The sequence below is a fragment of the Oncorhynchus kisutch genome, linkage group LG25 (genome assembly GCF_002021735.2).
Source record: "Oncorhynchus kisutch isolate 150728-3 linkage group LG25, Okis_V2, whole genome shotgun sequence".
NCBI lineage: Eukaryota > Metazoa > Chordata > Actinopteri > Salmoniformes > Salmonidae > Oncorhynchus > Oncorhynchus kisutch.
Window position 1 is genome coordinate 27028992 of NC_034198.2, and position 25860 is coordinate 27054851.

At 44.6% G+C, this 25860-nt stretch overlaps 1 protein-coding gene across 1 annotated transcript in view; it reads right to left on the reverse strand.

Annotated features, from left to right (window-relative positions):
• sdccag8 (SHH signaling and ciliogenesis regulator sdccag8) overlaps positions 1-25860 on the reverse strand; it is a 55843-nt gene that overhangs the window by 26928 nt on the left and 3055 nt on the right. The window contains exons 3-13 of the mRNA XM_020460921.2: positions 25282-25367; positions 24839-24952; positions 24480-24605; positions 24272-24376; positions 24033-24097; positions 23699-23890; positions 23078-23216; positions 21669-21821; positions 21106-21240; positions 14324-14440; positions 13805-13947 (exon numbers count right to left, since the gene is read on the reverse strand). Of these exons, the coding sequence (XP_020316510.1) occupies positions 13805-13947; positions 14324-14440; positions 21106-21240; positions 21669-21821; positions 23078-23216; positions 23699-23890; positions 24033-24097; positions 24272-24376; positions 24480-24605; positions 24839-24952; positions 25282-25367 (1375 nt within the window). The remainder of the gene's footprint in view (positions 1-13804; positions 13948-14323; positions 14441-21105; positions 21241-21668; positions 21822-23077; positions 23217-23698; positions 23891-24032; positions 24098-24271; positions 24377-24479; positions 24606-24838; positions 24953-25281; positions 25368-25860) is intronic.

Genomic DNA, 25860 nt, shown 5'->3' on the forward strand with positions numbered 1-25860 from the left:
AAATCTGGTTCAGTCTGCTTTCCACCAGACACTGGGAGATGAATTCACCTTTCAGCAGGACAATAACCTAAAAATCTACAAGGGAGTTGCTTACCAAGACGGTGAATAAAATAAAATGTATTTGTCACATAGACATGGTTAGCAGATGTTAATGTGAATGTTCCTGAGTGGCCGAGTTACAGTTTTGACTTAAATCTGCTTGAAAATCTATGGCAAGACCTGATAATGGTTGTCTACCAACAATCACCTTGACAGACCATGAAGAATTTTGAAAATAATAATGTGCAAATGTTGCACAATCCAGGTGTGGAAAGCTCTGAGACTTACCCAGAAAGACTCACAGCTATACATCGCTGCCAAAGGTGATTCTAACATGTATTGAATTTGGGGGTTGAATACTTATCTAATCAAGACACAATATATTCGTGTTTAATCGTTCAGAAATGTTTTACAAAATGTTAAAATTTTTCTTCCATGTATTTTGTGTAGATCGTTGACAAAAAAATACAATTAAAAACATTTTAATCCCACTTTGCAACAACAAAATGTGGAAAAAGTCACCATCTCCAAACAGTTGTCACTGACTTTAAAAAATAAACATTCATATTTTTTAAATCAGGTTTTTGCGGTGTCAACATTTGTCAATAAAACTAATGAATGCAACTGTTTATGTCAAATTGTTGTGTTCTACTTGTAGCCCTGGTTGTCCTGAAAAGAACATGGTAAAACACTTCATTTTGAGGCTAAATATAAAGGGCTGGATATGCAGATACAGTGCCTTGCAAAAGTATTCATTCCCCTTGGTGTTTTTCCTATTTTGTTGCATTACAACCTGTAATTTAAATGGATTTTTATTTGGATTTCATGAGGGACATGCACAAAATTGTCCAAATTGGTGAAGTGAAAAATAACTTTTTAAATGTTTTCTTTTTTAAAACAGAAAAGTGGTGTGTGCGTATGTATTCACCCCCTTTGCTATGAAGCCCCTAAATAAGATCTAGTGCAACCAATTACCTTCAGAAGTCACAATTAGTTAAATAGATAGCACACCGGTGGACTTTAAGTGTTAAAAAAATAAAGGGAACACTAAAATAACACATCCTAGATCTGAATGAATGAAATATTAAATACTTTTTTCTTTACATAGTTGAATGTGCTGACAACAAAATCACACAAAAATTATCAATGGAAATCAAATTTATCAACCCATGGAGGTCTGGATTTGGAGTCACACTGGAAAACCACACTACAGGCTGATCCAACTTTGATGTAATGTCCTTAAAACAAGTCAAAATGAGGCTCAGTAGTGTGTGTGGCCTCCACGTGCCTGTATGACCTCCCTACAACGCCTGGGCATGCTCCTCCCAGACCTGGACTAAAGCATCCTCCAACTCCTGGACAGTCTGTGGTGCAACGTGGCGTTGGAGGATGGAGCGAGACATGATGTCCCAGATGTGCTCAATTGGATTCAGGTCTGGGAAACGGGCGGGCCAGTCCATAGCATCAATGCTTTCCTCTTGCAGGAACTGCTGACACACTCCAGCCACATGAGGTCTAGCATTGTCTTGCATTAGGAGGAACCCAGGGCCAACCGCACCAGCATATGGTCTCACAAGGGGTCTGAGGATCTCATCTCGGTACCTAATGGCAGTCAGGCTACCTCTGGCGAGCACATGGAGGGCTGTGCGGCCCCCCAAAGAAATGCCACCCCACACAATGACTGACCCACCGCCAAACCGGTCATGCTGGAGGATGTTGCAGGCAGCAGAATGTTCTCCACGGCGTCTCCAGACTCTGTCACGTCTGTCACATGTGCTCAGTGTGAACTTGCTTTCATCTGTGAAGAGCACAGTGCGCCAGTGGCGAATGAAAAACGTCCTGCACGGTGTTGGGCTGTAAGCACAACTCCCACCTGTGGAGATCGGGCCCTCATACCACCCTCATGGAGTCTGTTTCTGACCGTTTGAGCAGACACATGCACATTTGTGGCCTGCTGGAGGTCATTTTGCAGGGCTCTGGCAGTGCTCCTCCTGCTCTTCCTTGCACAAAGGCGGAGGTAGCGGTCCTGCTGCTGGGTTGTTGCCCTCCTACGGCCTCCTCCACGTCTCCTGATGTACTGGCCTGTCTCCTGGTAGCGCCTCCATGCTCTGGACACTACGCTGACAGACACAGCAAACCTTCTTGCCACAGCTCGCATTGAAGTGCCATCCTGGATGAGCTGCACTACCTGAGCCACTTGTGTGGGTTGTAGACTCGGTCTCATGCTACCACTAGAGTGAAAGCACCGCCAGCATTCAAAAGTGACCAAAACATCAGCCAGGAAGCATAGGAACTCAGAAGTGGTCTGTGGTCCCCACCTGCAGAACCACTCCTTTATTGGGGGTGTCTTGCTAATTGCCTATAATTTCCACCTCTATTCCATTTGCACAACAGCATGTGAAATATATTGTCAATCAGTGTTGCTTCCTAAGTGGACAGTTTGATTTCACAGAAGTGTGATTGACTTGGAGTTACATTGTGTTGTTTAAGTGTTTGAGCAGTACATATACACATACACATACACATACATACATACATACATACATACATACATACATACATACACACCTGTTCCGAAAGGCCCCCCAGAGTCTGCAACACCACTAAGCAAGGGGCACCACCAAGCAAGCGGCACCATGAAGACCAAGGAGCTCTCCAAACAGGTCAGGGACAAAGTTGTGGAGAAGTACAGATCAGGGCAGGGTTATAAAAATATCAGAAATTTTGAACATCCCACTGAGCACCATTAAATCCATTATTAAAAAATAGAAAGAATACGGCACAACAAACCTGCCAAGAGAGGGCCGCACACCAGAACTGACGGACCAGGCAAGGAAGGCATTAATCAGAGAGGAAACTAAGAGACCAAAGATAACCCTGAAGGAGCTGCGTAGCTCCACAGCGGAGATGGGAGTATCTGTCCATAGGACCAATTTAAGCCTTACACTCCACATCGCTGGGCTTTATGGAAGAGTGGCCAGAAAAAAGCCATTGCTTGAAGAAAAAAAATAAGCAAACACGTTTGGTGTTCGGCAAAAGGCATGTGGGAGACATATGGAAGAAGGTACTCTGGTCAGATGAGACTAAAATTGAGCTTTTTGGCCATCAAGGAAAACGCTATGTCTGGCACAAACCCAACACCCCATCACCCCGAGAACATCATCCCCACAGTGAAGCATGGTAGTAGTAGCATTATGATGTGGGTATGTTTTTCCCCATCGGCAGGGACTGGGAAACTGGTCAGAATTGAAGGAATGATGGATGGCACTAAATACAGGGAAATTCTTGAGGGAAACCTTTTTCAGTCTTCCAGAGATTTGAGACTGGGACGTAGGTTCACCTTCCAGCAGGACAATGACCCTAAAGCATACTGCTAAAGCAACACCCGAGTGGTTTAAGGGGAAACATTTACATGTCTTGGAATGGCCAAGTCAAAGCCCAGACCTCAATCCAATTGAGAATATGTTGTATGACTTAAAGATTGTTGTACACCAGCAGAACCCATCCAACTTGAAGGAGCTGGAGAAGTTTTAGTCACAAATATTTCTACACACTACCCTCTGTAGCCCCTTACGGTCAAATGCCAAGCAGTTGCCATACCAAGCGGTGATGCAGCCAGTTAAGATGCTGTCAGTGATGCAGCTCTAGAACTTTTTGAGAATCTGACGGGCCATGCCAGATCTTTTCAGTGCCCTCCTCACTACCTTTTTGGTGTGTTTGGACCATGATAGGTCCTTAGTGATGTGGACACGGGGAATTTTAAGCTCACTACAGCCACGTCAATGTGAATGGGGCGTGCTCGGCCCCCGTTTCCTATAGTCCACGATCAGCTCCTTTGTCTTGCTGACGTTGAAGGAGAGGCTGTTGTCCTGGAACCACACTGACAGGTCTCTAACCTCCTCCCTATAGGCCAGGAATGGGCAACTTTGATGAAGGTGGGGACCACAAAAAAATCTGAACTCCTCATGACATGCAGCATCCTTTGCATACCCACATCCATAACCCCCACCCCTTACATTGCAAGCAAAACATTTTAGCGGCCCCCTTCTTGACAGCAGAGATACGTTTTTTTTGTGTGTTTTAGTGGTAATTTCATGAACGTCTACACACTTTTCCATGCGGCGTAGAGAAAATGTTGCAGTTTTAATTCTGCACATTTTGCCATGGGGTGGAGAGAAGAGTTTCCAATTTTATAACTCATTTCGTGCAATTGTACTCCATTTGCCATAGGGCAGAGAGGAAAATGAGCTGTACATTTCTGAAAATTCTACACATTTTGCCATACAGTAGGGTGGAGAGAAATGTTTGCAGTTTTTAATACGATATCTGAGTGAGTAACAATAACAAAATCAATGTGGGCCCCCCGGCCGGGAATTTGACCAGGATTGCTAAATTTAGATAGCTAGACTAATTTACCAATCTAAAAAATTGTATCGATCATGTGTATATTGTGTATTCTACTATTGTAACTTGCAACAGTAAGTTAAGACCCCAATTTAGTTTTTATAGGGGGGGGGGCGGGCTTGATCCGAGGGCCTTCAAAAGGGGGACCAATTGCCCACCCCCGCTATATATATATGCTGTCTTATTGTCTTTGGTGATCAGGTCTACCACCGTTGTGTCGTCTGCAAACTTAATGGCCTGCGCGGACACCTAGTCATGGGTGAACAGAGAGTAACGGAGGGGACTAAGTACACATCCCTGAGGGGCCCCCATGTTGAGAGTCAGCTTGTCGGATGTGTTGTTGCCTACTCTCACCCCAGGCGGCCCATCAGGAAGTCTAGGATCTAGTTGCAGAGGGATACTATATGTCACACATTGGCCTCAAGTATGCTGGAATGCATAAGTGCACCAGCTGTTTTTGGTTTGTGTGTGTGTGTGTACATATGTGCACGAGACAGAATGAGTTGAAAGATGAAATGGGGAGAGTGAGTGTATTTGAAAGACAGTCCGAGAGGTATCATCTTTGTGACTTCACATAGCCCTGTCTGTGGCAGGCAGCATCAGTGGCTCTCTCAGCCCTGCGGCCCAGTGGCCAGTGCTTTTATCCAGAGGAACAACCTCTCTCCCTCCCTCTCTCTCTTTCAATCTCTCCCTTTCTGTCCTGGCCTTGCCTGGGCTCCCCTCCGTCAGCCCAGCGCCGGTACCACACAGAGCAGATGGCATCAGGAGTTGATCACAAAGAGAGGAGCCCACACAAAGAGGTGGTACTGAGAGGGATGAGTTGGGCACAGCCCCCGCGACCCTCCAGCTCCCATCTCCTGTCGCGTTTAAACACACTCTTTGTTTTCCTCCATTCAATGGCCACTGCTTCTGTGGAAGGTTTTTGATTCCTGACCATTAGAGCTGCGGCTGTGTTTTATGTTACAGAATGGTGTTGATTTGTGTGACGCTGCGGTGGTTTGAATGGCAACAACCCTCTATGTTAGCGTAGGGGGAACAGGTAGGGGGCACAGGTAGGGGGCACAGGTTGGGCTCTGACAGAGGCCCTCCAGTTTGGAATGGGGCAGGGGGGTGGGGGTGCAGTGCGTCATGATGTGGGTGTAAGTCACAATACAGGTGTTACAAGCTCGTTTCGCAGAGGGAGAAACTATATTATTTCTGTCTTTGGTCTCGCTCCCGCAATCTTTCACTCAGTAGCTTACTCGATGTGGCTATTGTGCTAATTGTTTATCTTATCATGCCATTTCAATGAATGAAATGGGATGTTTGTATAGATGGAGTAAAATTGTTACAGTTTTACATAACCCATAGTGGATTCCTATTATTTCCGAACCCAACGAAAATAAATAACATGATAAAAGGGCAAATGCATTTTTATTAGATGAGTTGCAATTAATATCAACATTTAAAATTAACCGGCTTATTTATGCAATGAGGTCGTCAACACTATCACCTTTTTGTTGAAATGAGACCACAGACATCCATACAGAAATTCTCTCCGCTTACAAGAAAGTGATCATCGGTGTCCTTTAACCCCATCGGTACTGAGACCCCAGCAACAAAAAGTGGCTTTTAATTTGACTTTCACTTACAGTGGCTTGTGAAAGTATTCACCCCCTTTGGCATTTTTCCTATTTTGTTGCCTTACAACCTGGAATGAAAATGGATTTTGGGGTGGTTTGTATAATTTTATTTGCACAACATGCCTACCACTTTGAAGATGCAAAATATGTTTTATTGGGAAACAAACAAGAAATAAGACAAAAAAAACAGAACACTTGAGCGTGCATAACTATTCCCCCCCCAAAGTCAATACTTTGTAGAGCCACCTTTTGCAGCAATTACAGCTGTAAGTCTCTGGGGGTATGTCTCTATAAGCTTGGCACATCTAGCCACTGGGATTTTTGCCCATTCTTCAAGGCAAAACTGCTCCAGCTCCTTCAAGTTGGATGGGTTCTGCTGGTATACAACAATCTTTAAGTCATACAACAGATTCTCAATTGAATTGAGGTCTGGGCTTTGACTAGGCCATTCCAAGACATGTAAATGTTTCCCGTTAAACCACTCGAGTGTTGCTTTAGCAATATGCTTAGGGTCATTGTCCTGCTGGAAGGTGAACCTCTGTCCCAGTTTCAAATCTCTGGAACACTGAAACAGGTTTCTCTCAAGAATTTCCCTGTATTTAGCACCATCCATCAATGTTTCAAATCTGACCAGTTTCCCAGTCCCTGCCGATGAAAAACATACCCACAGCATGCTGTTACCACCACCATGCTTCACTATGGGGATGTTATCCTCGGGGTGATGAGAGGTGTTGGGTTTGTGCCAGACATAGCTTTTTCCTTGATGGCCAAAAAGCTCAATCTAACCAAAGTACCTTCTTCCATATGTTTGGGGAGTCTCCCACATGCTTTTTGGCGAACACCAAATGTGTTTGCTTATTTTTTTCTTCAAGCAATGGCTTTTTTCTGGCCACTCTTCCGTAAAACCCAGCTCTGGCTTAAAGTGGTTCTATGGACAAATAGTCCAGTCCAATCTCTACTGTGGAGCTTTGCAGCTCCTTCAGGGTTATCTTTGGTCTCTATGTTGCCTCTCTGATTAATGCCCTCTTGCCTGGTCTGTGAGTTTTGGTGGGCGGCCCTCTCTTGGCAGGTTTGTTTGCCCTATTTTTTTGTACTGACTCTCTTGCACCGGCTCTATGCACACTGACTGGACTTTACCCACACATACTACACTGACACTCCAGCACACACACGCATATTGATGCCACACACGCTGCTGCTACTCTGTTTATTATCTATCCTGATTGCTTAGTCACTTTTACCCCTACCTACATGTACATATTACCTTAACTACCTCGTACCCCGGCACATTGACTCGGTACCGGTGCTCCTTGTATATAGCCTCGTTATTCTATTGTGTTACTATTTCATCTTTGTATTTTGCAAATTTCTTTCTTTCTTTAACTCTGCATTGTTAGGAAAGGGTTCGTAAGTAAGCATTTCACGGTACCATCTACTCTTGTTGTATTCAGCGCATGTGACAAGGAAAATGTTGAGGAAAATGGATCTAAAAATGGCAAAACTTGCATCACATAACTTGCTTGCTCTTTATTAAACCTTTAGGATCTGATGCATAATATTGCATATTTATAACATATTCTGAGGAATTTCAACTGTGGGGTTAGAGTGTAACCGTTTGATGTACACTAACAACAAAATCATGTAAATAATTGAACTAAATAAGTGTATTCTAGCTGTATTTAAAGAGTATGTAGCGAATAGCTGTACCTGTAACAACCCAGATTCTGTCTACCTGCTCCACATGATAGAAGAGAGATATTGACCAGGGAGTAAATGGAAGGAAGAGTGTGCCTGTGTCTTGGTGAGAGGAGGGAAGCAGGGATGGTAACCCATCTTCCAGAAACAGTAAGTAGGGCACTCTCTCTGGACAGAGTTGGCCCGAGCGGGAACAGTTGCACCCGACAGATTTGCCTCCATTTTGCCTGAGGACTCTCAGCGTTCTATTATGTACCACCCGGCAACATGAAGAGATGGAGGAATGGGGAATGGAGAGACGGTGGCATAGAAACACAGGAAAGGGACTGTTGCCCTATCTGCTGAGGAAAAGTGGTACTGTTCATTGATACTTTGTCACTAGAAGATGCATGTGTTTGGTCAAAAGAAAGTCTGGGCCTGAATGGAGGCTGCCTGCCATGAAATGCTTCCTAAAAATGTATTTTAAACATTTAAAGAATTAAAGTAAGTATGGTTATGTCAGCACCAATTTCAAGACGTGTGTGTTAATTACAATGTATGTGTTTTATAGATACACTCTGAAATGTAAGATAAGGCTGTGATTGGAATTTCCTTGCTCGATTCTGAAAGAATAGACAATTATTTTGTGATGAGAAAAAAAAAAAACACTGGAAAAAAGCATCGTCACCAAACCCCATAAAATACCATTATCAATATACTCCATCTGCATTCAGTGACCAGTACATAAGTCAAATAATACAAGGAAAATGGAAATATGAATCTTCCATTTCTATTTGTGGTTATACTGTAGCACCTATAAACAGTTGACTTGACATGAGGCACATCCTAAAACCTGACTCAATATCCCAACAAATAGCTGTGATGCCCTCTGTACCTTCCTCGCAAAGGTTATAAAAAGAGAGGGGGGGGGGGGTGGAGACACGTTCTCTGGAGCAGGTTGGTCTCTGTACCTTGACACGTGAGAGAGCCGGGCTGGCCGAGGCACGGTGGCAGGGAGAGGGGCACCCAACAGCGAGGCGAGAAGACACGGCAAGGTCTCATCCCAGGCCAATGGGCACACCACTGTCAACATCATGACACTCTGCGGTTCCCCTGCACACTCCCGCCTGGCCGCCAGCCTTCCCAGCTGCCCTATCCGTTACTGTCTGATTAGTTCTGCTAAGCAGCCCCTCCCCTGCCAGCCTTGCCGCCATCTGCTACCGAACAAGATGGCTGCCGCCCAGCTCCCGCTCAGTGCCTGCCCTCCTACCTGGCAGCGCCGGCGCCTGCGCTTACCCCAAAGTGCTAACACAGGTTCTCTCGGCTGGCAGCAGGCTCAGCGGACGAGATTTCATTACTACTACTTTGACAAGAGCGAGGCCTGTGTGCCACTGGCTCTTTTATCCTGCCTCTGATTGTACAACCACCTCCCACTGACTTGGTTTGCAGCAGTTTGATTCTCCACATAAATCTCCCTCTGGCATCTAGCTGCATCTGCTCACTATTTTATTCATTTTCAGATTCCCACCCTTTCAGGGCCTGTTTCCCCCTCTCTGCACTAACAGGAGAGAGAGCGAGAGTGAAAAACAGAAATAGGGAGGGCAGAGAAGCGTGTCGTGTTTAATGGAATTTTGAGATCAAATGATAAACTTTTGATCCCAGGCACAGTGGTGGTCGCAGCTTTGTTTCTGTAGCCCAAATGGTTCCCTGTTGCTGTGTGGGTGAAAGGCCACATGAAGGAGAGGCCACATGAAGGAGAGGGGGGACTCTCAGACAGTTCATAGTGTATCGAAGGTGTCTGTCATATCAATTGCCACATCCAACTCAATGGAAAAGGTCATTGAAAATATCAGAACCAAACCGAGCCAGCGAATGAATGTCCTTGCAATGCCTGTGGGTTCAAATGTCTGTATGTTATTCTCACTACTGTAGCGTTAATTTGAACAGGACCCAGGTACAGTCAGCCATCTGAAATAGGTGAATACTATCGCTATGTCTGTGGCAGACTGGCAGCAAAGGAACAGAATGGTCAAGGTACACGGAACCACACAGTCACGTAGTTGCCTCATCAATTCATCCACACAAACACTGATCTACCAAGTGAACTGGCCAGATGACCATTCCTTCTTTGGGAGTATTGTGATGTATCTAGAATGTTCTGTCCATCCGTTCACCACAAACAGATGGAAGGCTTGTCTGGGTTTGCTTTGACAGAGGCATCATTAGTATTTGGGAGTTTGATGTGTATGTCTACGCCTGCAGGTTCCTCCTTCGAGCAGGGACATGCTTATCAATCTATCCAAACTTTGGGCCCCACATTGCCAACGACAGTTCTCAAACACCATCATTAAAATGGATGCAGAATTTCATGTGGATGAAATGTGGATGAAAGCCTATTTCCCTTCCAAGCCTCAGTATAGAGCATTGCCACCAAACACAAAGTGGACATTTTGAGGTTTTGAATATCTGGCAAGTGATGGGAATGAAAGAATGCTGTTTAATTTTTAGACATGTTTTTTTGTTTCGCCCTATTGGGTCCCCCGAGTAGAGCAGAGGAGGGAAGGGGAGAGGGAGGGGAACGACAAAAAGACAGGAGCAAACAAACCAACAAACAATGGGACTAAAGCCCGGGCTCAAAGGCGTCAGAAGGAGCTGAACAGAGTGGGGGGGGATTAGGACATATCCTCGGCTGCCCAACGCACAGCTGGCTGATGATCCAATGCTGGAGCTGACGGGGGGCTCATTTTCAGTGCCATCCGCCACAGGGCCTGGGGGGTGCTCTGTGTGTGTGTGTGTGTGTGTGTGTGTGGGGGGGGGGGAAAGAAGATAGCTCCCAAAAAACAAACAAAAGGCAAAAAGTGCTTCATGTCCCCCCCATTTCAAGGGGAGCTGTGATCATTCGGCCCGTGAGATGAAGACACACAAAAAGCATGAATCAAAGGCCGTCTCAGAAGCCTGGTCACACAGATGCCTGCCTTCCAGCCCCCTCTTCCCCTGGAAGTGACACAGAGAGGGCGTCCCCCTCTACAAAGGCCCCGTACCTCCCAAAGTGAACAGCGGGGGCGCCGCACTGACTGACACTCACAGAGACCACCCCCGAAAGGGATTTAGATGGATTTGTGTCTGTAGTGTGGTAGAGTTTGCGTTAGGGGAGAAAGATAGAGCGGCCTGTTAGATTGGCCTGAAGGAGGAGTGTGGCCATGGACAGATGTCTGCTGCATCTGTGCTCCGTTGCTGGCCCTCTCTCGCCAACCTCCCCCTGTAGTTCACATAAACACCCCCTGCCTAACAAAAAGCCCTCCACTGCCAACGGCTGGCTGCACTGGTCACTGGCTCACTTAAAGGGCCAGTTCAATGAAAAGCAACAATGTTGAATGTTGTTCTTCCTCATAAGAAGAGTAGAATGGAGGCTTTCGTTGCCTTCTGTGTTCTGTGTTTAGGCCTCTCCTTGAGCAGACTAGTGAGCCACAGTAAGGCCAGACTGGAGAATACCAACCATCCTTCTTGTTCAGGTCATCTCAGCTTTTACAACAGAAGGAAGGAGCTAACAGGAAACTCTGATAGATGGAGCACAGGTTGACCGTACTTCTCGCTAGATCACAGAAGCTTGCTGAATGACAGAGGAAAGCACCAGAGGTCTTAGTGCACCACCGTACAGTAGTCTGAAAGACACACATGGTGGAGCATCACGTCCATCTCCACAGCTGTCTGGATTAGACAAGCCCACTTAAAGACAGATCAGAGCTCCACAGCGTCGGACAGGGGATGAGACCACGGTTCACTCTGTACCACTCTGTCTCTCCTCTGCATGGCAGCGGGGCACATCTGTGCCTGGCTCTGATCTAACACCTCGGCCGGGGGTGAGGAGGTGGCGGGAGGAGGAGACTGAACTGAGCGGCTGGCAGGCCATCGGAAGAAGAGAGAGGCGCTGATCCTACCCGCCGTGTGCTGGGCGGACGGGCACAGGGCACAGGCAGGTGCCAGCAGGGCCAATCTGCCGCTGACCGCCAGCCGACCCAGTGCCACACGGAGGAGAAACAAAGGAAGCAGAAACTGTCGGCTGCTGCTATCCACTGCTACACGCCATTTTGAGCTAACGAAAAGACTTGTATATCTTCTAGTCTATTGTAAAGAGGATGGAATGTAGCATACTGTATGTAGGTGGAGCTGGAACGATGAGCAAATGCTCCAAAAATACTTTATGGTGGTCCAAGGCAAGTTGCATTTAAAAAACTAGATGTCACGATGACAGCAGCTGCTAGAATATTCCTCCCCAAAATATTTTTAACACATTTTTGTATTAACTTGTAAATTGGCTTATAGTTTTTGAAATGCAGAAATAGAAAGAACAAGAACATACTGTAGCTACAGCCTGATTCCTTTTATGAGCTGGTAAAACATCTACAGTGTGTGTGCCATTGCCAATGTAAGACAAACATCAGTTGCTATTGAAACAGGTTTATTTTTATCAACATCATCGATAGATTGCTACACATTGTGAATGAAGAGAAAACAGCATATCCCTTTCCATACTGCTATCTCTGTCTCCCGTCTCTGTCCCTACTGCTATTCCTGTCCCCGTCCCTACCTCTGTCCCTACTGCTATCCCTGTCCCCGTCCCTACTGCTATCCCTGTTCCTACCTCTGTCCCTACTGCTATCCCTGTCCCCCGTCTGTCCTTACTGCTATCCCTGTCCCCGTCCCTACCTCTGTCCATACTGCTATCCCTGTCCCAGTCCTTACCTCTGTCCCTACTGCTATTCCTGTCCCCGTCCCTACCTCTGTCCCTACTGCTATCCCTGTCCCCCGTCTCTGTCCCTACTGCTATTCCTGTCCCCGTCCCTACCTCTGTCCCTACTGCTATTCCTGTCCCCGTCCCTACCTCTGTCCCTACTGCTATTCCTGTCCCCGTCCCTACCTCTGTCCCTACTGCTATCTCTGTCCCCCGCCTCTGTCCCTACTGCTATTCCTGTCCCCGTCCCTACCTCTGTCCCTACTGCTATCCCTGTCCCTACCTCTGTCCCTACTGCTATCCCTGTCCCCGTTTCTGTCCCTACTGCTATCCCTGTCCCCCGTCTGTCCTTACTGCTATCCCTGTCCCCGTCCCTACCTCTGTCCATACTGCTATCCCTGTCCCCGTCCCTACCTCTGTCCCTACTGCTATCCCTGTCCCCGTCCCTACCTCTGTCCCTACTGCTATTCCTGTCCCCGTCCCTACCTCTGTCCCTACTGCTATTCCTGTCCCCGTCCCTACCTCTGTCCCTACTGCTATTCCTGTCCCCGTCCCTACCTCTGTCCCTACTGCTATTCCTGTCCCCGTCCCTACCTCTGTCCCTACTGCTATCCCTGTCCCCGTCCCTACCTCTGTCCCTACTGCTATCCCTGTCCCCATCCCTACCTCTGTCCCTACTGCTATCCCTGTCCCCCGTCTGTCCTTACTGCTATCCCTGTCCCCGTCCCTACCTCTGTCCATACTGCTATCCCTGTCCCCGTCCTTACCTCTGTCCCTACTGCTATCCCTGTCCCCCGTCTTTGTCCATACTGCTATCCCTGTCCCCTGTCTTTGTCCATACTGCTATCCCTGTCCCCCGTCTCTGTCCATACTGCTATCCCTGTCCCCGTTTCTGTCCCTACTGCTATCCCTGTCCCCCGTCTGTCCTTACTGCTATCCCTGTCCCCGTCCCTACCTCTGTCCATACTGCTATCCCTGTCCCCGTCCTTACCTCTGTCCCTACTGCTATTCCTGTCCCTGTCCCTAACTCTGTCCATACGGCTATCCCTGTCCCTACCTCCGCCCATACGGCTATCCTTGTCCCCTGTCTCGGTCCCTACCCCAAGCCCCTGTCCCTTGGCACATAAGGAGAAACGGAGGTCTGTATGAGAGGAGACAGCAGCCGGTCTGAGTGAGTTTAATATAAGGTACGGTGCTTCCTGACTGTGGAGCTGGCGCAGACTGGTGCCCGGGCTGGGCGCTGAGGGGCTGAGCACTGGCGCAGTGGCGGGCGGCAGCGGAACAGAACAGGGCACGGTGGTGTTGTGGCATGTATAATAGGATTAGGGGTTACCTGGTGAGGTGCAGTTGGTGCTCAGCTCGGCCCAGCCGCTCCGTCAGGCTCAGAGCCTCCGCCTGCAGTCGGCCCGCGTCCCTCTGGGCCTGGTCCAAACGCTGCCGGCAGACGCTCAGCTCCACACCCAGCTTCTCCACTTCCTGCCCCCAGCGAGAGAGAGATGGAGGGAGTTATATGCAATACATCACCCGCGCCCTTTTCCGCTATAATATTTGCCTGTAAATAATAGAGGCAACACCATGCAACCTCAAATATGCTACATTCTCCAACCTGAAAAAAGGAATAGTATTCCCATGTTTTCAACATGACAAATATGGATGAATAATAAATCAATCTCAAAAAAGAACAAACATACTGAGACTCAGAGTTGCTTGAGAGGGGCTGCCCATCTTTTACACAAATACCTGAGAAAAGTACATTTTCTAAAACGTTCCTGCATAAAAAATGACACCAGCACACAGTCAATAAAAATATTGTGGCTTTTTTCACTATCCCTGCCATGCCCGGCCTCCTCACCTGTTCAGTCATCTGGAGCTGCCGTGTTGTCTTGGAGCTGCAGTCTCGGAGCTCCCTCTCTGCCTCCTCTCTCTTCAGCTGAGCCTGGCTGAGGCGGTAACGCAGCTCCCCACACACCTGGACACACAGGAGACAGGACAGGATAAGGGGTCACAGTAGAAATTGACATTGTGTCTGCTTCTAGTTGTGTTCTACTATAGCCCTTTCATTAGAATCAGAATAACCTTACCAAATACATTTGCATGTACAGGAATTTGAAATATAGTACTAAATGTTGTTGGTCAGTAATAATAAACAGAATTAAGATGAAGTTGACCTAAATAAAGCTCAATGCACAGTCTTCATTCAGAATCAGTAGCTAATGATTGGTTGTAATGACATACCCCTAAATGCACTCAACTGCAAGCCATAACACCCGCCATCTCAGTTTGTTCCCGAAATTGTTTCGGTAGTTAGAAACAGATAATATTAGCATTCCTGTAACAATGTTTTGTTGAAATGTAATATGATCTCTGAAAAATTAAGCTAATTGATTCCACCCAAATTGGCCATTATAATTTATAATATTCATATAATATTATCCATTTTGGACCAAACTTTTTATAACAATCAGTAAGAGGTGATGAATCCAAAGAAAGTGTCAAAAGCCACCTACAGACCCCCCCACACCAACCAGTGTACAGTATCAGTTCTCTAGTTCACCCAAAAGCCACCTACAGACCCCCCCACACCAACCAGTGTACAGTATCAGTTCTCTAGTTCACCCAAAAGCCACCTACAGACCCCCCACACCAACCAGTGTACAGTATCAGTTCTCTAGTTCACCCAAAAGCCACCTACAGACCCCCCCACACCAACCAGTGTACAGTATCAGTTCTCTAGTTCACCCAAAAGCCACCTACAGACCCCCCACACCAACCAGTGTACAGTATCAGTTCTCTAGTTCACCCAAAAGCCACCTACAGACCCCCCCACACCAACCAGTGTACAGTATCAGTTCTCTAGTTCACCCAAATGACATTGGGTTCCTTACCCTGTAAGCAGCCTATTGACAAGATGACTGCAGCCCATGGTTTGGTTTTATAGGCCACGGTTTCATCAAATGTATACAAATTACATTTTACTTTATCTGAAACAGAACAGTCTCTGTCATTTATTTGACTAATGTTTGACACATGGTGCTGTATCAGGATTCAAAGTGAATTGGGAGAAAACTGAAATAATTCCCATTTGTAATCATGACAAATCAAGCTTATAAAGTAGATTTCAGTGGAAATGGACAAAGACATGAAATACCTGGGTCTATTAATACCATGCAATCTGGAGGCATATAAAATAAATGACTCTCCTTTCATAGATAGGATTGAATCTGATGTTCAGAGACAGAAATAGGGAGAGTTCTCCATCTTAGGTAGGGTCAACATAATCAAAATTAATATATTACAGAGGTTGATGTAATTATTCCAGGCCATATTCAATTCCATCCAACAGTTTAAATAAAATAAATGGTCTGCTCTTCCAACTTTATTTGGAATGGAAAGCCCTTAAGAGTCAAATGCACTGTTCTCTACTTAAACCATAAAGCTAGAGCTAAAGCTACCTCATATGAAGATTTATTATTGGGCTGCACAGCTGTGCTCACTTAAACAATGGACAGCAAACTATCCTTGTGCATGGAGGTGTATTGAAGCCTAAAATATAATACCTTATGATCTAAAATATATATTCACTACTTCAGGTTCAAGGCATGGAAGAAAAAAATCTGACAATCCAATGATTCTCAATCCCATTCGTGTTTGGGAAAATGTACATAAATTCACGAGGTAGAAATGGGGCTGTTGCGGTGACGTATTACCGCCACACCGGCGGTAACGAGTCATGAAGGCAGTCAAATTCCACATGACTGTTTAGTCAGTGTAATTAGGCTTCTCCAAGCTCTGATGCTACTGCTGGTCATTAGTAGCCTACCAAATGTGCACTCTATAGTCCCTCTAATCAGTCTGACATCAATGCAAATGTATTTGAAAATCTAATCAAACACTTCATGAGAGCTCATGTTGCTCAACATTTCTATAGGCTATGCAATTGCGGGAGAAAACAGAGTGATGGCCGCTAATAAAAAGACGAGGATCCCATCAGCTTTCTGTAGGCTAGACCTACTATATTTATTTCTCAACTGTCCTAATATTAAGCACATTGCTTCTCTTTACAACAGGAGTAAAGCCTACCTGGCTGGCATGAAAATAAACCATGGGGAAAAGCATCCTCCGTTCGCTGTTTAAGTGCATAGATGATATGTTTTTTTCCCCGCTTCCCCATTTCGATACAGGTGCATGATAATGGTCCATTCTAAATTAAAACAAATGTCACACATACATTATTTAGTATATGTAAAGGCAAGATTAAATCAAGAATAGTCTGATGGGTGACAATATTAGCCTATCGCTTGTGAATTATATACTATCACTTGTGAATGATGTCCAGTGTAAGAAACAATGCCTTTTTTTTCCTTTTAAATTAAACTTTTTCTAAATCATAGTCAAACACCTCATGTAGCCTAGCCCATAGGCCTATATGTTTTAATAAGGTTTGTATCACAACTAAAGTGGCCAGATAACTTCTTAAAATTAAGCACATTATTCGAACTGCTTTGCTTTATCTTGGCCAGGTCGCAATTGTAAATGAGAACTTGTTCTCAACTTGCCTACCTGGTTAAATAAAGGTGAAATAAATCAATTCCACTTTACAAGGTGTATAGAGCCTAACTGGCATATATAAGAGGCATGTGAGTTTCAAGTTTGGGGAAGGTAATTTTCACCATAAAAATGCACCCTTATAATAAAAGCATTACATGCATAAATCACATTTGCCGTATCTTTTGATAATAGTGTTTTCCGCTAATGGAACATTCACGCTTCTAGCCTACTGCAGTGTGCTCACTGCTGCCCTTATAATGTGAAGAAATAGACTAATAGTTTAACAACCTAAACCTTCTGATCTGTTGCGTCAGCCACATTGCATACAAAAAGTTTTTTTGTTGCTAGTGGTTGTATTCATTTGGGATCTCTTATCCCACAACTGTCCCAGAATGGAATATTTATTTCTCGCACAGAATAGGTCAACTTTTTTTTACTGATACTGTACACTGGGGATAGTAGATGGACATAGGCTAGTGTTTTTGCTGTTCGTTAGGCCTACTCATCTTGTTAGCTTACAAAAAGTAAAAATGTGGACAGTTTTTCCAATATCTTCAATATGCAACTCGGAATTGGATAAGGAAGGACGCAGTTGCATCCCCAAAGTGTCTGTCTTCAATTGATGCCTGTGAGAAAGACACAATAAAACATGATGGAGAACCAGCACACTCAGGGAGAAGGGCAGACCGCAGCACACTCAGGGAGAAGGGCAGACCGCAGCACACTCAGGGAGAAGGGCAGACCGCAGCACACTCAGGGAGAAGGGCAGACCGCAGCACACTCAGGGAGAAGGGCAGACCGCAGCACACTCAGGGAGAAGGGCAGACCGCAGCACACTCAGGGAGAAGGGCAGACCGCAGCACACTCAGGGAGAAGGGCAGACCGCAGCACACTCGGGGAGAAGGGCAGACCGCAGCACACTCGGGGAGAAGGGCAGACCGCAGCACACTCGGGGAGAAGGGCACACCGCAGCACACTCGGGGAGAAGGGCACACCGCAGCACACTCGGGGAGAAGGGCACACCGCAGCACACTCGGGGAGAAGGGCACACCGCAGCACACTCGGGGAGAAGGGCAGACCGCAGCACACTCGGGGAGAAGGGCAGACCGCAGCACACTCGGGGAGAAGGGCAGACCGCAGCACACTCAGGGAGAAGGGCAGACCGCAGCACACTCAGGGAGAAGGGCAGACCGCAGCACACTCAGGGAGAAGGGCAGACCGCAGCACACTCAGGGAGAAGGGCAGACCGCAGCACACTCAGGGAGAAGGGCAGACCGCAGCACACTCAGAGAGAAGGGCACACCGCAGCACTCAAGGCTGCAAAAGGTATGGATTTTTTTAGGGTGCATTACGGCCACAAAGGGGATGCCGCCCTGAAATTTGAGGCATTATCAAGTGCTTGTCAAATTGTCAATGAGAGACTGTTGGGTTGTGTACAGCCTGCGCTGAAAACAAAGCAGAGATCATGCCTTTCAAGAGACATTTTTAAATCATCATTAGTCTCATCATGTATTAAAAATCAAAACATATAGCCCAACGTTTGTAGAACTACTAAAGTTACATTAATAACTGTATATTAAGCATATAGGAGACCTATTTCTTTGTTAAATCGCTCAACACAGAAAAGCAGCATGTGCGCACTCCCTCAAATTGTTTGGAGAAAATATTAATATTTCATTCAGCTTTGTTCAATTGTATCCTTCATTCTATAAAATAATGCCACGGAATTATAAGCAAATTTTGTCTGCCAAATTAACTAGTGTCGCCCACAGCCATTTGGCATAGCCACATAAGGACAACTCAGAGTTTGTGATTCTGTTCTTCTGAAATAGACTACATTTTCTTCATATCATGCTTCTTTAGACCGGTCTAAAATAAATAATGGATTTATTGTGAAGGTGTAGGCTATATTACATGGATGAATTATACTTTTTAAAATGGCCTGTAGACTATGTCTGGAAGCCAGGAGATGCTAAATGTGTTTGTGTTAATTAAACGGTCAATTACCGTGAGGCCGAAAGTTATTTGTTTGACAATAACGACTGACCATTTTCAAGACCGCCACAGCCCTATGTGGAAAGAACCAATATCACCAGACACCCCTGTTTGGAATAACCCCACCTTACCTCCAGCGCTTCATGACAACACCTTTAAGTCCTGACTCCAAAGTGGCATTGTGATTGTTGAACATGTGTACTATGATGATCTCTACTGTCATTGAATCAATTACAGGAAAGATTTGGATTATCCGAGGCCCATTTCTTTCATTTCCTAAAACTCAGAAACCTTATTCAATCGCATCAACAGAATAAGCATAGAAAAAATACTGAAAGACGTTTCTATGCCAAAGAAGTTGATTGCCAAGTTATATAAAAGGTTGATTGAAACACTACCTGATGGTTCAGAACCTATAAAGAAAAAATTACAAAACAGATCCAAAGGAAGAAATTGAGGAGAATCACTGGTCACAGATATGTGAAAATGTTCAAACCTGTTCTTAAAACCTAAGAGATAAACTACTGCAATTTAAGATCATTCATAAGCCTTACTACACTCCTGCCAAAATGCATGTACTGCACCCAGAAATGTCACATCTCTGTTGGAGAAGCAACAAGCACAAAGGAACCATATTACATATGCTGTGGTCTTATGACAAACTGACACCATTTTGGAATAATGTATGCGCTATCATTTCATTGAGTCCAGGAATGTATATCCTTCCATCTCCATGATTATGTCTGTTGGGAAATGTAAATATTGGTGATGAGAGAAATTTTGCAATGTAGGTTTAAATTGCTGCAAAAACATATATAGCCATCAAATGGAAAGTCTCATATTTACCCTCAACAACAACTATCTATCTAGATACATACATCCTGTTAAATTTGGTATATTATAAAGTTAAACAGAAACTAGAAATATTTGACAGAATTTTGAAAAACATACTGTATGTTGATCACCTTAAAATATGTTTTGTATAGTGGCCATTTTGTTTTTGTGAAGTCCTGTAGAAAAAACAAATTTTAAACAAATTTTCGAAAAATATATTAGGTTTATGTCCCATCCTACATCCTGATATTACCAGATTCTGACCACTAGATGGTACTGTTCCTGCTATTAGGTGATACAAAAAAAATACAAAATGACATTGGGTTCCTTACCCTGTAAACAGTCTATGGACCAGGTATCTCCGTCAGAAACCCATGGTTTGATTTTGTTTACCTGGCCACTGTTTCAAATGCTAACTTTTTAGCATTTGTGCCACAAATCCAATGCAAGTCAATAATACCTATATTAAAATCTATAAGTACAAAATGAATTTAGATCATTTTAACATGAAGCATGATACTGCTAACATAGGTACCATTGACTTGCATTGGATTTCTGCCACAAATGCTAAAAATGTTGCACGTGAAACAGTGGCCAACAAAACCAATGCATGGGTTGCTGTCATATCTTGTCAATAGACTGCTTACAGGGTAAGAAAAACAGCGAATTATCCCTTTAACATTGAGTGGAAATTATTTTTTTGTATCACCAAATAGCAGGAACAGCACCATCTAGTGGTCAGAATCTTGTAATCATCAGGATGTAGGATGGGATATAAACCTAACAACTTCAATGACAAATTTCTCCGAATAGGGGAAAAAAAAACATCCTCAAGTTCACTGGGAACACATGGAAGGACATAGGAAGAAGAAACAATACTCAGAGACGCAGCTCCATAGTTGACAAACACAGAAAAACTGAAACTATATACTCGTTGTTGACATGGACTGTGTGTGTGTGGGGGGGGGGGGGGGGGGGGGGGGGGGGGTGGAATGCTTTTGAGGTGGAATGACCCAACTGCCTCTTAGAACTGGAATGGTTAGATCTTGAAGCTTCCAAATGAAATTTTGATATAGACAAGGCTTTGGTGCCACCCAGTGGCATTAAAATGCATTAAAAAGATGTCACATAAATCCTTCTCCTCTATGGACTGCAGTAGTGTCTGTAACTGCCAGTTCAACACCTTAGACACTATACCAACAGGCTCAAACCTAGAACCTCTCTAGGTGTTGTACAGTAGTAAGGTGGCTCCAGTACCTTGCTGGTGTCCTGCTCCTGTGATGCGAGTTTGCGTAGGGTCTCATCCAGCTGGGTGCTCAGGGAGCCCCTCTCTCTTTCCTCCCTGGCCAGTTGACCCTCCAGCTCTGCTACCCTCTGGGATAGGCTGGCCACCTGGGAGTGGAGACAAAGAAATTGATCAACTGAAATCCTACTGTGTGGAAGAATGCTCCATACGTTTTGCATGAGTGTAATTGTGTAGTTATTCCACTAGATGGTGGCAAGTATGAGAAATATGGCCTTTGTTATCTGTGGTCAATATTCAAATGATTTTGTTTTTTGGCCCATCCCTTCTTCGGAGGACAAAAGTAAGGGTTTTAAATGTATACAGTGCCTTCAGAAAGTATTCAGACCCCTTGACAGTAGTTACATTGAAAATATAGTTTTTTAATGCTTTAAATACTGCATCTACAATATATTTTATGCTTGCTGCTATTGTATTACCTTAATAATTTTTTTTATTAGTGACTAGGATAAATAGAGAAAGTTGAACATATCTCAATTTGAGCTTTAATGAAAGTTTCAAAGGCAGAAGGACAGACCGTTTGGGCCAGTGTCTCCTTCTGCTTGAGGGCCTCGTTGCGTACCACCTCTCTGGCCTCAGAGATTTTCTCCTGCTCTGCAGCCATCTCAGTCTCCAGCCTCTCTCTCTGTCTGGCCAGCTCCCTGGCAAATGCCTCGCACTGCACCACCGCCTGTAGGAAGAACAAAACTAGTACACACAGACACGGGCGGGTACACACAAGTGTCAGAGGGAGGAGGATACAGCAAAAAATATATTTCAAGTGTCTCAGAAAAAAATATCTTTCTTATGTTTACCACTTCTAGATCTTGAAAACATGTACAACATCATATAAACCTTTCAGATTCACTGTTCTAATAAGGTACTGTACTAGTCTCGAAAAGCCGACCCTAGGCAACAGCAGTGACTAGAGTCTGCTAGATATGACAGACTCTCTTGGTCAGTCTGATAAGAGAAAAAAGAACGTTGCGATTCTAATCATACACACAGGGTAAAGGGGATACCTAGTCTTCCACATTTAACCCAACCCCTCAAAATCAGAGAGGTGCTGCCTTAAATCAACATCCTCAGCTCGGGGATTCGATCCAGCACGAAAGTGATTTTAGTGAAGGTAGCTTTTGTGAAATGCAGGAATTAAAAATAACCTCTGATCTCTATCTTGCTAGCTACTATTATTTTGTATTTTATTCAAGCAGATGAGATAGTGCGTAGCCAGTGACATAGTTACTCTATGCAAAACTGATGTTCTGTTATGTACAGACGTGTTAAGCCGGAACATTGGAACATTGTGGGAGGCAACCCGGATGTCTACAGAGACTAATCACGTACAAAAGGGTCCACGCAAAAACATTAAAACCAGTATAGCGATAACGCTGACGTCATCCATTCCTATGGAAAACTCCACATGGTGCATGAAGCCGGAAGTATTTGAAGTGGCCATAACTAGCAAAGGATCACGTCAATGTAGTCGTTTTCATCCTGACTAAGAGTCAACCTTAATGTCTATGGCACCTCCGGTAGCATGCTGGCCTGTGATTGGTCTGTTTCAGCATGTACTCCTGTGTGACGACAAATGTAGTAGTCAGAATGGATCACTATTTTATTAAATATCTTGATTTGTAGCCAACTGATTTGTAGCCACCGTGGGGATCAAACTTGATCATAATAAACACATTTTAGAATCTAAAACGGCCATCAACTATTCTATTTTGTTATAATTTGTCATTTACATAGGCTTTCAAGGGTAGACCAGGGATTTTGGCACTAGTACGTTGCTATGCAGGTAGCCGACCAGCAGAGCTTGTGACTTCACGCTCCAGACACTGGGGGCCTGGGTCCAAGCCATTAAAGTGTGTAGTTGAGCAGCCTGACCAGTAGATGTCACTGCTGCTCAATAATGTTCCGCAAGTGAGTGGTTGTCTGATTCACCCTGGTCTTCTCCAGGTTGGCCTCCTCAGCCATCTCTACAGCCTGTTTGACCTGTTGGTAGGCTGCCCACTCTCTCTGCTGGGCCTCGCTCTGACTGGCCCTCAAAGAGCACAGCACACTCATCAGCTCATCACGCTCTCTGTGGGACACACACACACACACACACACAGATAAACACACATGCTCATTTCAATGTGGGCAAATAAAAGCTATGTTCATCAATAATCATTTTGGTATAAGGATACTAATTTTCAGTCACTTGTAGACATGCCCAAACAAAGCCAGATTTGTCATTTGTGATTGACATGGAGACTGAATTACTGACAACCTTGCTAAAGGGGATGGAAAATTGATTGCTCTGTGTCAGAATATGCCAACTGGATTGATTGAGATGACATCTCAATGTGAACATTCTTCCTTTGACATAGCTCAGAGGCACTGACCAACCAATGAACAAGGGAATAAATCAAGTGTGATCAATGGCAAAGCCTTAGGCATACTGGAAAGGAAAGATGTCCCTTGGTATGGTGTGGGGGGATGAGACCTTGTAGGAACCCAACTACTCTAATCAATACAGGACAAAATATCAGAACAAAAGGAGACAACTGCATGATCACTGACTTGGTGAGTCTCTCAATGGCCTGGATGTGCATGTTGGAGTGTGTCTCTGCCAGCACGGCCTCATTCTGGGCACACTTCAGACAGAGGCCGCCTACGCTCTGCTTGGCACTGCCCGCCGCTGCCATTGCTTCCTTATGTCTCAGACGACCTTTGACTTCTTCACACTCCTTCTGACTGCTGGCCAGGTTCTTGCTGAATGGAGGTGATCAAAACAACAGAATATCAGGAAAAACAGGATGCAAAAATAGAGGATGAAAAATTCAACCCTGATTAATCACATATGCAAGATCTCTGTGAATTAATGCTGATCTATAAAGTTACACAGTTCACTTACTTCAGTGACCTTACTTGAGATTCCAGTGTCTCTGTCTGGGCTAGATAGAGGGATTTGAGCTGCTCCTGAGGCCAAGTTGATAATGTGATGTTGGAGAGGAGATTAGCTGTCAACATTACTCTCTAGTCACTTAAAAATGTCAAAGCTAGGGTAATAAAAGAATGCATCTACACGTAGAAATGCTGTCAGCTGCTGTACTCAGTACAGAAGGTTAGGTGACCATAGTCATACAAGCCTACCAGTTCTTTCTTCCACTTGTGTTCCTCTGCTTGTTGAAAGACAATATGAGCTGGTATGAAAGCTGTTCTTTGAGGATTGTCTTCTCTGGGCGGCTCGGAATTCACCTAGGAGAGAATACAATGATGAAAATTGGGTCCTTCTGTCGTGTCTGCACTTATCTCCACAATGGAATTTTAACCCAGAACCATCATTGTGAAAACCCATTACCGTGCCATCTAAGAGAGTGTAGTCTTTCAGGGTGTCTTCCACCAGTTTGGACTTGATCTCTCCATGTAGTTTCTCATTCTCTACCACCACCACCCTTATCCTCTGTTTCATCCCCAGAAGCTCCTCCTGCCAACAACATCAACGAGCAGTCACAAACAACAGATACACAGACATACACACAGTTGTGCTTAGGTCAGTAGATTCTGGTAGAATGTTTGCAGGTTACAAATGTCCAGCAAGATGAACATCTACCACTGTAATTCATTCCATGTAATGAATATCCATTGGTGAACAAATTGAATAAGAACTTTAAGGAGTCATTGGTAACAAGACTCTGTGGGGTCATAATACAGACAAACCTTGCAGAACTTGACCTCAGCCTCCAGATGCTGGATGTACTCTGACTGGTTGTGGAGAATGGGCACCAGGTCTTTAACGGCAGGCATGCTAGAGCTCACATCATCTTGACACCTCTTGATGAAATGGATTAAAGAAGGATGGTCTCTGTTAGTCATCAACAAACTTACAATCGGACAACAAAAGCGTTGCACCCAAACAAATTGTGCAAAAAAACAAACTAGTCTGCCACACTACCAGTGTCTGAACTCAATAACTACATAGTCATTTCCAATAGTTTTTTTTGGTGATGAATCAAAATATATTGCCGTAGGATGGAATTGATGAAGTGGAGTTGATCTGAACTAAGTAGGCTGATAAAGGGAAAGGACATCTAGACATCTGTGTTGTGTTAATTGTCTTAAATCTTAACATAGATCCTTATGCACGGTCTTGAGGATAGTACCTTTGGAGAAGATTTTCTCTTTGAAGGAGAAGTGAGTGAAAGTGTCTCTTTTTGCTGCTTTTGCAGGAGTGATCGCAGCTGATTGACTGAAAAACAAAATAACACATTAGCATATGTAGCAGTGCAAATACACAGGTAAAACTGATTGCAAAAAATATCCATGGGGATGATAATGAAGTGTGCATGTTATTTTGGGAAATCAGTGCTGATGCATGAAGATGTGTCTCTATGGCAGGGTTCTCCAACTTTAGCTGCTGATTGTACGCCAGATATGTGATAACTATGTTTCCACTTAGTATCTTATTAGAATCCACATTAGCTGTTGCCAAGGCAGCAGCTACTCTTAGGGTTCAAACAGAAATAAAACATTACATCATACACATCTGTGTTGCTTCATTATTACATAACAAGTGTACATTGCTAAATTTTTTCATTACAATTTTACATGACTAAGAATAATGTGTGTGTGTGTGTGTGTTGCAGGGAATTAAAGGTTAGCTTATACAAAACTCTGACCTGTTCTCAAGTTGGAGAAAAAGGCATCATATACAGTGCATTCAGAAAGTATTCTGACCCCTT